General features: G+C 39.7%; 1 protein-coding gene across 1 annotated transcript; it reads left to right on the forward strand.

Annotated features, from left to right (window-relative positions):
- Nucleotides 1-366: 366 nt before the first annotated feature.
- On the forward strand, nt 367-8,981 carry sccpdhb (saccharopine dehydrogenase b). Its single transcript, XM_029426000.1, has 12 exons — nt 367-609; nt 1,140-1,252; nt 1,782-1,862; nt 2,066-2,195; nt 2,608-2,657; nt 3,205-3,335; nt 4,023-4,140; nt 4,731-4,850; nt 5,595-5,651; nt 6,338-6,449; nt 7,340-7,421; nt 7,573-8,981. Exons 1-12 carry the CDS (start codon nt 411-413, stop codon nt 7,664-7,666), a joined length of 1,287 nt encoding a protein of 428 aa, XP_029281860.1. The 5' UTR covers nt 367-410; the 3' UTR covers nt 7,667-8,981.
- The last annotated feature ends 3,960 nt before the right edge of the window (nt 8,982-12,941 follow it).

A 12,941-nucleotide genomic window follows, 5' to 3' on the forward strand; every position in this document is an offset into this window, starting at 1 on the left:
CACAATACTTTTATTTAAGGAAAAGAATTAGCCTAAATCGTAGGCTTCTGTTTGACATGTTTATAGTCAAATGAGTACACAGTGCTCTAGATTTGGGATATGGTCGCCGTCATGTTACAACATTCAATACATGTGGAATAACATACCAGTGGAATAAACAAGCGTAAATTGTAACTTTTATCTGTAATATCAAGTAAACAATAATTGTCCACATACCACTGTAACTAGGGCTTGGACAGTCAAAAGTGTTGCTTTTAGTGTTGGATTAATTGGCGGATTAATGTCAATACAGTACTGCGGCCACCTGTCCAGTTATTATTTCAGGACAGCCTGTTCGTTTTTAGCCAATCAGCGGACAGTACCTGAATGAACGCGTTACCAGGAGGGACCTTGAACTAAACAACGCAACAATGGCGGCGGCTGTAACTTCTAGTAGACCGTACCATATTATTATTTTCGGTGCCACAGGGTTCACCGGACAGTTTGTAGTGGAGGAGGTCGCCCGATGTGCTGCCGAGAGTCCCGGCGGAAGCTCTCTGAAATGGGCCGTGGCCGGGAGAAGCAGACAGCGTCTGGGAGAAGTGTTGAAACAAGCCGCGGGGAAACTGTGTATGTGCTTGACAGGTTGTACTGTAGCTAACTGAGGCACGAGTGTTTGCTGTCAGGCTCTTAACGATCAAATGTCCGGCTGTGTCACTGCCGCAGGATACTTTACTCACTTCACTGACAGAGGCAGCAGTCTGAGTTGTTGTTGTTGTTGTTGTGGTTATGTAGCTAAACGTGAACAACTATGAACGTGACCCCTAAATATAAGTTGATGAGGTTATTGAGCAGTGTGGGTCACATCTTGACCCGGTCTGACAGACCAGTCGTTTACATTGATTTAATCATGCTGTAACGTTAGTGATAGTATTTCAAAGCATCTGAGTACACGTCATGCCCCGACTTAATACCTGAGCACGGACACAGCTGATATGCAGCATTAAGCATTTAGAAATAACTATATTCATATATTATTGATATCTGATATTTTCATATTTTGTATTAACCCTATCGCTGGCTCAAACATGCGTGGCAGTTACCCTCTGTGAAAATTACTAAAGGAATGACCACTGATCTCTTTTCCTCTCTTTTGTCAGCTATGCCAGAGCTGAGGACAGACATTGAAATCATTATTGCTGATGTGTCAATTGAGGAATCGCTGGCCATCATGTGCCAACAAGGCCTGGTAATTCTCAACTGTGTGGGACCTGTAAGTAGTGGTCGACTAATATCAATGACATAAAACAGTATTCTTTCTCAGATTGTTTGCTTCACTGATATTGGTTGCCGTGGCAAAAAAAACCCTGCAATGTATACATTTTGTATTTCTGTAACTGCATGGCTTCATTCGGTGGCATTGCTGATGTAAAGTTACGGCTCAACAAGTTTGCATAAATAACACATTTCCTCATACAGTAGATTGACCATAGATTATAAAGTGACACTATTTCCGAAGACGTTAGTTACTGAAAGGCACTTTATGGCCGATTTCAATCTGAAACTCAACATACCTCGCTAACCCACTAATCTCGCTTGGTAGTACAGCCTTCTGGTGTCGGCTCATGCCGATTATCTCAAAATGTCATTAATCGGCACTACCTGTATTATCCAGACTTTATCAGGGTTTGAAACAAATAAATCTTTGAGATGACATTTGATAAATTGGATGCAAACTCACAGCATTGAAATGTTGTGTTTTGTGTTGTGTTGAATTCTCTCTATGCTCTTTGTGTTTTCAGTACAGATTTTATGGCGAACCAGTGATCAAAGCTTGCATAGAAAATGGAGCTCACTACATAGACATCTGTGGGGAGCCTCAGGTAGGAAAATAATTGTCTATATGTTTTGTAGGTGTTGATTCACTGTGATTGTATCTTTGTATCTGTTTTCTAGCTTGGCTATCACTGCTCTTCAAGTAGGTTAAGTATTGTTTGTACCGTTCATGATGGCCGCGTGTTCATACAATCATATTAATTCTGTTTTTGTGTTTATGTGTATGTGTGTGTGTATCCATCCTCTACAGTTCCTAGAGAGTATGCAGCTAGAGTACCACACTAAGGCGTTGGACAGGGGAGTGTATGTGATTGGGAGCTGTGGCTTTGACTCCATACCGGCAGACCTGGGTATTCTCTATACACAGAGGCAGTTCAAAGGTAGGAAAGAGAAGACAGGCTGATCAAAGGCCTGTAAATGGTTTCCTCAATGAGGTAAAAAGTTGAAAGTTCTAGTGGGTTGTGGGTTGTTTGAGCCCTCAATATATCCAGGCCTACACCATACCAAACACTGCCGTGTTGTGTGGCGCTGTAATTTACAACCTGATGCCTATTTATCAGACTGTCAGTTTTACATCCTTTCAATTTCCAAATATAGAAAAATAAAATGTTCTTTAGTAGTAACCAGATTAATTAATTAATACAGTAATTAATTTATAGTTGCAATTGTCATTGATTTATCAACAAATAGAGCCTCAGCCTCTATAGTTGAATGAATGTTATTGTATTTTTTAACACTGATACATTTGAACTGGAACTTGGTCTTCAACTGTGTGATTTCTTCTGATTTCAGGAACACTGACAGCTGTGGAGAGCTTCCTGAACATTAGCAGTGGGCCTGAGGTAGCTTGAACAATTATAACTTATGATGCATGATGGGAAATGTAGTCCGATACTGTTTCTCCAACCTTTTCAAAAGTAAATAAATACATATTTTGAAATGAAACATTGCATTTTAATTTTCCTCTACTGAGAATACAGTGGAAGACAACTGAATTCCTAAAAATGACAAACACTAGTAGTGAGCATGAAAATCAATATCCCTGTGAAACAGAACAGATAGAGAGAGGGAGAAAGAACTGTTTCAGTGAGTGGAGCAGAAGCTATCCTCCTGTTGGGAGATGTTTTTATATGCCCATTTTTAAATCTATCTTGAAGCTAAATATGCTGATGTATAACCAAAACATGCTACTGGCTGCTTATGTGCAACAACTGCAGTTTTAGAATTGAAGTAAAGCAATTCCCAGCAGGCTCAGGTCACTTGAATCTGTCAATCGGAAGACATTAGTTGTCTGTTCACATTAAATGTTTAGTGTTCTTTGAGGGAACTTTGGAATAGCCCTGGTTTTCTGCACCTTGACAGAGTTTAGCGTTATCTTAACCCTTGCAGGGCTCATCTGGCCACGATGCCACTTGGCAGTCTGCTGTGTACGGTTTCGCAGACAGCGGATCGCTCCGCCAGGTGAGGAAGAAGCTTGGCCACAAGCCGCTGCCTGTGGTGGGAGCCAAAGTCAAAAAGAGGTAAGGCTATAACTGAGCAATTACTGTCTGGCTCAAATACCATACTTTGAGTTGTAACATTTTTATTGGACGGTGGGGCTTGGCAAAGAAGGTGTTGTGTTTCTTTAGTGCACAGCAGACGGATTGTCCCCGTAAAAACTGATCTATTTTATACATTTCAATAGTTTGATTCCAAAGTGAAAGATGGAATATTGTTTTAATAACAATACCTTCATTTACAATATACTGTAGTGCGATTTGAGCAAATACAATCATCACCAAATTAATTGTAGTTAGTCTAATGTAATTAACATGTTTGGCAGATGTTAGTTTTTAAAATGTTTTGGAATGCAAGCCTTCATTTTGGTTAGTTAGGTTTAATCTCAAAGCCATGAAACAGTGAGGCACAAGGTACTCTTTATATGACTGTATAATAATCCAGCACACTTGGAGACAAACTTGGACAACGTTTCTGCAAGATGGCTGCAGTATGCATACTATTACTGTCTTGCAGACTGACTTAAACTCAGTGTAGTGAGATTGTATTGGAACGATAGTAGGGCCTGGCAGGGATGGAGGCAGAATTAATAGACTATCAATAGATGAAATGAGCTCGAATACACTTGTGCTGATGCTGCAAGCAGAGGTAGATGGTGAGTGTTGATGTCTTTGCTTTCTCTTTTTGTAATTTTGTGTGTCTGTGTCCAGGGGGTTTGTGTTTTTCAGCAAGGAGATCGAGCAGTATGCCATCCCATTTATGAGTTCTGACCCCTCAGTAGTCAAGAGAACCCAGCGTTTCCTTTACGAGGACGAGCACCAGTCACCAGTAAGATTCTATCAACATAAGAATTGACACAGTGTTTCACATTATTGACTGCAGTGATGGTATTTAAAGCTACGTTGTGGAGTTTTGCTTTTAAACACAGTTTTAGTTGTTGAATGCATTTTCTTCAATGCAAAGCTAATTCTTTTTAATATTTTAAAATCCTCCTCACCTTTTTCTGCTGGTCTGGCATTTCCTGCCACACTACACATTGTTCTCTGTAGTAGGAATGTGTATCACGTCACCTGTTTTCATCTGCACATGCTAATAAAGCATCAGCTCTAAAAACATCGTTGTGTCCCCCTCCTTTTTCCTCCCTCAGTTTGATTCTGCACATCTTCTCCCCCCTTACTCGTCCTTTATCCTCTACCTTTGCATCTACTTCCTCCCCACCCCTTCTCCTCTCTTTCACTTCTACCACTCACCTCCCTTTCCCTTTATCACTTCATTTTCATCTCTTATCCTTCTTCCGTGTCCTTCCCATCCTCCCCCTTCTATCTCAACGTTCTATTGTTTCCTTCTCTGTCACCTTTAATTTCCCTTTTTAATATTTACATTGTGCCTTTCATGCCCTCTCTTCCCTCCGTCCACAGGTCCAGTACAGTGCCTACGTTGGGATCGGTGGCGTCTTCTCAGTAGTTAAGCTTTTCTGTGGCGGCCTATTCTTCTGGTTCTTGGTCAAATTCAGCCTGGGCAGGAAGCTCCTCACCACGGTAGCTACAGTGTTCATCAACCAACCTCTTTTTATAATGTCTACCTTGGTCATTTGTTGTCCAAAGCAAATCATTTGAGTCCCTTGGTAGTAGAGTTCAATTAAAGGAAGCAAAACCGTTAAAGTTTTTAAAGGGATAGTTTGGATTGTGTGAAGTGTGATTGTAAGAGGTATTTATCATAGTCAGTGTGTTACATACAGTAGATGACGCTCGGCACACCCCCAGTTTAAAGAAACAGAAAGGAGTACCAGCAGGAAGCAGAGCAATGTACTGCTGTGGAGGGGGGGCTGCAGCACAACTTATTTTAGCCACATTAAAAAACGGCCCATGGAAAATACTCTAAATATAGCGTACACTTAAACTGATATTGATTTGTTTTAGAAGGGCAGTTTTTAATTGTGGCTTTATTATGTTTTACTGCTAACCCCCCCTCCCCCCCCGACCGTCATCTACTGTAGGTAATACACTGACTGTGGATAAGTAGCACAACCCCACTTCACACAAAAACCCAAACTGTCCATTTAAGACTAAATATGATTATTCCAAACATTTAACTGTGAATGAAAATGCAGTATATGTATATTAGTATTAAGCCAAAAGGCTCACCCAAAGCGAAACGTGTTAAATGCAGCAGCAGAGTGACAACAACTGGAATACTACTAGCAAAGGAGTCATGGAGTCAATATATGGAATGTAATTTATTGAGTCCCAGTTCCTTACAAACTTTTTTTGTTTCTTCCAAAGTTCCCATCACTCTTCTCCTTTGGCTTTTTCACCAAGTCTGGTCCAACCATGAAGCAGGTAACACAGATGCTGGAGAAGTTAAACATGTTTGTGTCCTGAGATGAATTGAACGCTTCCTTTGTGCCGGCAAGTGAAATGAAATCCAGTAACTGGTCTGGTTGATGTAGTTTGTGTATTTAAAGGCCCTGAAAACATATTTTCTTAATGATCCTGTTACTATCAGCGACGCTGTTCAACAAATGGAACAGAAAAGAATCTGCAAACAGTTTTTTGGTTATTTCACACGAGGGATTTCTACATTTGTGTTTATGTCCCTGCTCTTCTCATGGTTTGAAGGTGCCTGGGTAAATCAGGGTTTTAGCAACATTTGAATCAAAATGTAATTACAGCTGATTATTTGAGCTTTTGAGTGTTAATAAAAAATGAAGGATGTTCTATTCAAAAACCAAGTTTCCAAGGACTATGATGTTATAGTGGGGACAAATTAAATGTATTTGATCAACTATGAGTGATACAAAAACATGATAATATAAGAAAATATACTAGATTTCTGTTGCCTATATGACACATTATATTTTGCTCACTTTGTTAGTGCTTATAACAACTATTACAGCTCTAGTGTCCATGTACGTACAGTATTTATTATCTTGGAGTATTGTTTTATTGTATAGTATGTCTGATCGTGTTTGACTTTCATCCTTTCGTCCACTCATTCAGTTCCTCTCATCATTCTCTTCTCTCAGATAGAAGACACCTGTTTCAGCTTGACACTTTTCGGGGAGGGCTACTCAGAGGGTACGGATCCCATGCAGGGTCGACCCAACGCAAAGATCTGCACTCAGGTCATAGGAGCAGGTAAAACTGCCACAACTGCAGCCGGCTGATATTTAGTACACTTACAGGCTTCTGGTTCTGTTTACAGGTGTAGCTGTTATACATCTACCTTCCCGTAATTATTCTGACATGTTAGAAACAGCTTTTCATACTATGACGGTCAAGTGGTGCTGTAAAAAAGGCCCATTCAGCGTTATCATCATTCATTAATAGTGAAGTAAACCAATATTTGATTGTTGCTTGTATTACATATAGTACAAAGCTTTGGTACCTCTGAGTCACTGCCCACATTTTCGATTTTATACATTTTAATTAGTGAAGTGAAATGAAACAGCAGTTAAGTAGGACGACCCCCCTAAAATCGCAAGCAACCTTCACCCCAGGCTGTTGTAAGCTGACCTATAGCCAGCTTCGGCACATCACCGCGGAGGAAATGCGCATTGTGAGGGCAGCCAAGAGGGAGAGATCCTCCCACACCAAGCCGTCCCTGACCCGCCTAGTTGTAGAAGAAAAAAAAGACTGTTTGTACATCAATTACTCACCACTTGTCACCTTGAATATTTGACATGCCTCCACGGTGAACAAAGAATAAAAAAAACTATAAAAGTCTTGATGAACTGAAGTCAATGGGGCATTTAACAACAGTAAACCCCTAAGAATTGCAGGTAACACGGGCTGAGTAACTGATATACAAACAGTCATTTTGTGGAAAGTATTTCTTAAAGTTTCACATTAATGACTACAGTTTGTTGTTAAAGAGGAATACAGAGTAGTAAGATCAGACTTTGATACACATACAATACTTCACAGCTGGATCATTGTTAGCCTTTTGCTGTAAACAATGCTTTGGAACATTTAGAGACATTTTTGCAACTTTTTTATCTCCATGTTTGTGTGTTTGTTCTGTCCAGAGCCGGGTTATGTAGCTACAGTTTCTGCTATGGTACAAGCAGCAGTGACCTTGCTGAATGAACTGCACTCTCTACCCAGGAGGTCAGTTTCCTTTTCTTTTGCCTGTGCTTCCTTTACTTTGTCCTTCTGTCATAAATGTGGAGATTTGGTGAAGTCTTATCTACCTCCTATCTTAAAGCATTATCCCACATTCTCTGTGTGTGTCTGTTGTTGTTTTTGTTGTTGTTGACAGGGGAGGGGTGTACACTCCAGGAGCTGCCTTCCATAAGACAAGTCTAATCGAGCGCCTCCAAAGCCACAGCATCAAGTTCTCAGTCAGAAACTAGCAGTAGGCCTTTAACAGTAACCACTGTAAAGGTTATCTTCAGTTACAGTATGTATCGTATTTGTACTGATGTCCACTGGAGATGTCAACATAAGCACTTATCACCGTGATTGTATCTGTAAAGTCCTGAACTTCTGTTTATCGCTTTAGTCATTTCACTCACACGCTGGGAACAGAACCACTGAAGCAGAGCTGCGTTGTCTTGTTCAAGGACACACAGGTACACACTGGCTGTCACACACATCTCTGCATCTCTACAGCAGACATTTGTTGACTATGAATTTATGGAAATAAGCGTGTTTAGTTTAATCAACAAGAATCTTGGTCTGCATGAAAATTTGTACTTGAACACAAAAACCACTAAACTTGATATTTAAAATACAATATAGCAGAAACTATATAACTATTTGTTTTAGGGATGAACGATCTAGATTTCTTTCAGTTGATACGATAGCTCAGTGGTTCCAAAACTTTTGTAGATAAGAATATTTTCAAGCCCCCCTTGGGAGCCCTGTCACAAACTTTTCCATGTTATGCTAGCAGGGCTCAAGCCTTGCCGTCCCCCGTGCAATAGCTCTGCCCCCCACTTTGGGAACCACTGCGATAACTGATAATTGCCGCTTCTAAAGGACAATACCGATAATTTCACATTTTTGTGTTTTAAATAGTTCATTACCTGATTATACGCACCTAATGGTTTAAAAGGCTAAGATTTAGTGAGCTAAGCTATGAATGATTTAATATTTCATAGTTCTGAACTAACCAAATCTAACTGACATTGTTAACACAACAAAAATGATCTGTGTATCTAAAGCCGGCCACAGCTCCATTGTTATAAAACTATATATAAAAAACATCAGTAAGCCACACTGTTGCGCTGTGAGAGATGCTCCTTAGTTACCATGAGCTCTCGTACTTGAACACACATTTGAATCTTTTTTGTCCACCGTCCACATGACAAGTGATGGAAACTCAATGTATTACCACAGTTTTTGTGACTGATGCAAATATTATGGTCCAAGATGGTGCTAATCTTGTGCACTGGCCTCCAGTAAATGCTCTGTTTACTGCTGTTTTGAATAATTTTGTCAAAAACTATATCATTTTTACTTCAATTATTTTTAAGTCCATAGCAATCAATGTGTTTGGGGCTGAGAGCCACAGATGGGGAAAGGGAGTCTGAAAGAGTCTTTGGTATCAACTGTTTCGTGTGATTTGTTGAGATCAGTCTTATCCTTTAAAGTACTTTATGCTCTTTGAACTTAATGCAAAGAGTTAAATGCACAAAAGAAATAAAAGAAATTCATGAATTGTTATTGACTGTATTGATTGTTTACTGATGGACAGTTTGTCGCAACACGCACACACACACGCACACTCGGCACATTCCCTTATTCATCCAAAGTCCATCTTGAGCACAATCCTTTTCCTACAGGAGAGATCATGTACGATGCTTGTGAGGGTGTTAAAAAGATCCTAATATGATCGTGATACAGTTGACGCACTAAACAGTGATTATCTGTTTTTGTATCACCACAAGGATAGAACCACATGCAACCAACATAATAAATATCCTGAGGCTTTTTATTATTACTTTACAGTTCATTTAGCTCACGCTTTTGTCCAAATAAGTGCAAACTTTTTTTTTGTCTCTTCATGAACAAACTTACACAATGTTCCAGTGTGTAAGAAAAATTAGGTGTCAATCAAACTAAATATAAAAAGTAAATACATACAATAAAATATAAAGAAGTAACTTATCTAAACATATAAACTATAACATCAAAATCAAAACATTTTGCTTTGTCATAAGGGTTAATGTATCAAGGTTTGAAAAGAATCTTGCCTTATGTTTTTGAAATTAAGAGATTGTATAAGTATGAGATTGTTCATGTTCATGTAACTTAAATGTTTATTATAACATTTAAATGTAGTGATGATGTCTTAAGACAACGAGTTGAGACAGGTGTCTTTTATACAGGTTGATATTAGGAGGAACCATCTCCTTACCGTGGTGGAGAGGTTTGTGTGTCCCTATGAATCTGAGAGTTGTGTTGTCTGGAGCCTTGTGCTCCTGGTAGGGTCTCCCAAGGCAAATTGGTCTCAGGTGAGGGGCCAGACTAAGAATGGTTCAAAACGACCTCATGAAAAAAAGGTTAAGAGAAGGAGAGACCCTGCCCGGAGGAAGCCTGAGGCCCCCGTCTGGAGCCAGGCCCAGAGGGAGGGCCCGACAGCGAGCGCCTGGTGGCCGGGTTTGCCACGGAGCCCGGTCGGGCACTGCCCGAAGAAGCTACGTGGTACCTCCCATCCATCCATCCTGTGGGCCCACCACTCACAGGAAAAACCGCTGGGGTCGGGTGCGCTGTCACACGGGTGGCAGTGATGGTAAGGGATCTCGACAGACCAGACCCGGGCAGCAGAGGCTGGCTCTGGGGACGTGGAACGTCACCTCTCTGTGGGGGAAGGAGCCGGAACTAGTGCGGGAGGTGGAGCGCTACCAGTTGGATCTGGTGGGGCTTACCTCTACGCATAGTCTTGGCTCTGGAACCGTACTCCTGGATAGGGGTTGGACTCTATTCTTCTCTGGAGTTGCCCAAGGTGTGAGGCGTCGGGCGGGTGTGGGGATACTCACAAGCCCCCAGCTGAGCGCCGCTACGTTGGAGTTCACCCCAGTGGACGAGAGGGTTGCCTCCCTACGCCTTCGGGTTATGGGGAGGAAAACTATGACTGTTGTTTGTGCCTATGCCCCAAACCGCAGTTCGGAGTATTCGGCCTTCTTGGAGACCCTGAATGGAGCCCTGCAGGGGGCTCCAGTAGGGGACTCCGTAGTCTTGCTGGGAGACTTTAACGTGCACGTGGGAACGATGGAGACACCTGGAGAGGCGTGATTGGGAGGAACGGCCTCCCTGATCTAAATATATATATATATATATATATATAGTAGATTAATATATATATATATATCTATATATATGTATATATATGTATATGTATATGTATATATATATATATATGTATATATATATACTATATATATCTATATTAATATATATATATTATATTGTGTATAGTATATAATATATGTGTATATGTATATTATATATGTGTATATGTATATGTATATATTATATCATGTATATATATATGGGAGACATGACGAGCAGATAGAGAGAGAGATGTATATGGAGAGAGATATGGTATAGAGAGAGGGAGAGATTAATATATGATATGAGATGATCTGGATAGCAAGATAGAGAGGGATATGAGATAGTCCTCTACCTCTATATCTCTCTCTATCCCCTCTCTATCCCCCTCTATAATATCTCTATCTATATCTATCTCTATATCAAAGATACATATACTATTATCTCTCTATCTCTCTCTATCTATCTCTTCCCCCTCTCGGTAATACAAAATATATCAAAATATGATATATAGAAATATAGAGATATAAATATATATATAGTAAATATAGAGATCATTAAATTATATATATTACATAGATATATTACATATAGATATAGTAGATTTATATATATATATAGACATATATATATATATATATATAAGATATAGATATATATATATATATATATATATATATATATATAGGATATATATATCTATATATATATATATATAAATATATATATACACAAATACACCTATATATATATATATATATATATATATATCTATATATAAATATATATATATATATATCTATTATATATTATTATATATAATATATAATATATAGATATTGCCTTTTCCCCCCAGCTGTGTCTCATTCCCATGATTAGTGTCTGTGTACATATCCTTGTCTGTCCCATTGTTTTTTTTTCAGTTCAACATTGATGTTACCAGGTGACCTTCCTTGTGTCTTCCCTGGTTTGTTCTGTTCAGTTTACTTTGTACTAGTGATGAAGCTTTTGTGAAGCACTGAACCACATCAGCCAATTGTTTCGAAAATGGGTTCATTACTCGAAGCTTCAGTTACAGCAGTGGTTCTCAACCTTTTTTGGGCCAGTGCCCCCCTATCCATTATCCAGGTCCCTTACGTATAACGCCCTCGTTGAGAACCCCTGAGTTACAGTGACCTCTCCTGGTGAAGTTCAAGGCTGCAGTGGATTTAAAGTATCTTTGCCTTGAAGATTCTTTGATACACACACACACACACACACACACACACACACACACACACACACTCACACTCACACTCACACTCACACTCACACTCACACACTAAGACTAAAATATCATGTTCTATTTACAAATAAAGATTGATGAATGTGTGTATTGTGTTATTGAGGAGAGAGTGCTAGGAAAATATGGCATAGGTTGGGTGTGCTTGTGTAAATCTGGCAAGGGGTGATTATGTGGGATGAGGAACACTCAAAGATTTTCATTGAGGTACATTATTCTTTCAACAGCTTTTAGATTGAGCCGATTTCTTTTTTTGCTCACAACTTCTCCCCTTTTGGAAAATACTCACTCACATGGAATAGATGATGCTGGCGTGCATACACATTGCTTCACTAGTTTGAACAGATGGTTCAGCCAGTAAGCCAGTGGGTCTTCTGATCTTTCCAGTGGTGGATCAGTCATATACCGCTGCACCTCCACTGTAGCATCCGCTGTGGCATTCCTTGCCCTCCTTGCTTGAGAAGCATCTCTGTCCAGAGTTTCCCAAAGGTGAAAGACAAACATGACGGTAATCATCAGTACTGAAAGGTTTCAATTTGTATCCTTTTTTACTTTACTTATTTTGTCCTGCATTTTATCAATTAACTATTTATAACATTACCTGTGGATGATGGATTTTCAACATTTGCTGGTGCTGGTTGAGCTGATGTGGAGGGCTGTTCTTATGTAGGTGTGTCAGGTGGTGTGTATCTTATCAATTGTGAGCATTGTGCTCAGTCATTTTACTGATTCCTGTGCCTGTACTTGATTGTAGTACAGGCTTGTATTCTTGATTTTGAATCTAGGATCCAGCAGTGTTGAAAGGGTCAATGCTGTTTGGTTCTCCGTAGTGTCAAACTTGTTTTGCATCACTGACACAAAATTCTGTCCCAGTAGTTTAGCTGTGTTGTGGCTTATTTTTTCCCATTGTGTCATACAAGTATAACATTAACATCTTTGTCATTGGGATAACCTTTGACCCTGAGACTCTTCTCCTCGGACAGTTCTACTGTTGCCTGGTAAAAGGCATACAGCAGCTGTTTCATAATCCTCAGAGGACAGAGGTCTCACGTATGTTCTCAACGTTGCAA

This window comes from Cottoperca gobio, chromosome 24 (genome assembly GCF_900634415.1).
Source record: "Cottoperca gobio chromosome 24, fCotGob3.1, whole genome shotgun sequence".
In the NCBI taxonomy this organism is placed as follows: Eukaryota; Metazoa; Chordata; class Actinopteri; order Perciformes; family Bovichtidae; genus Cottoperca; species Cottoperca gobio.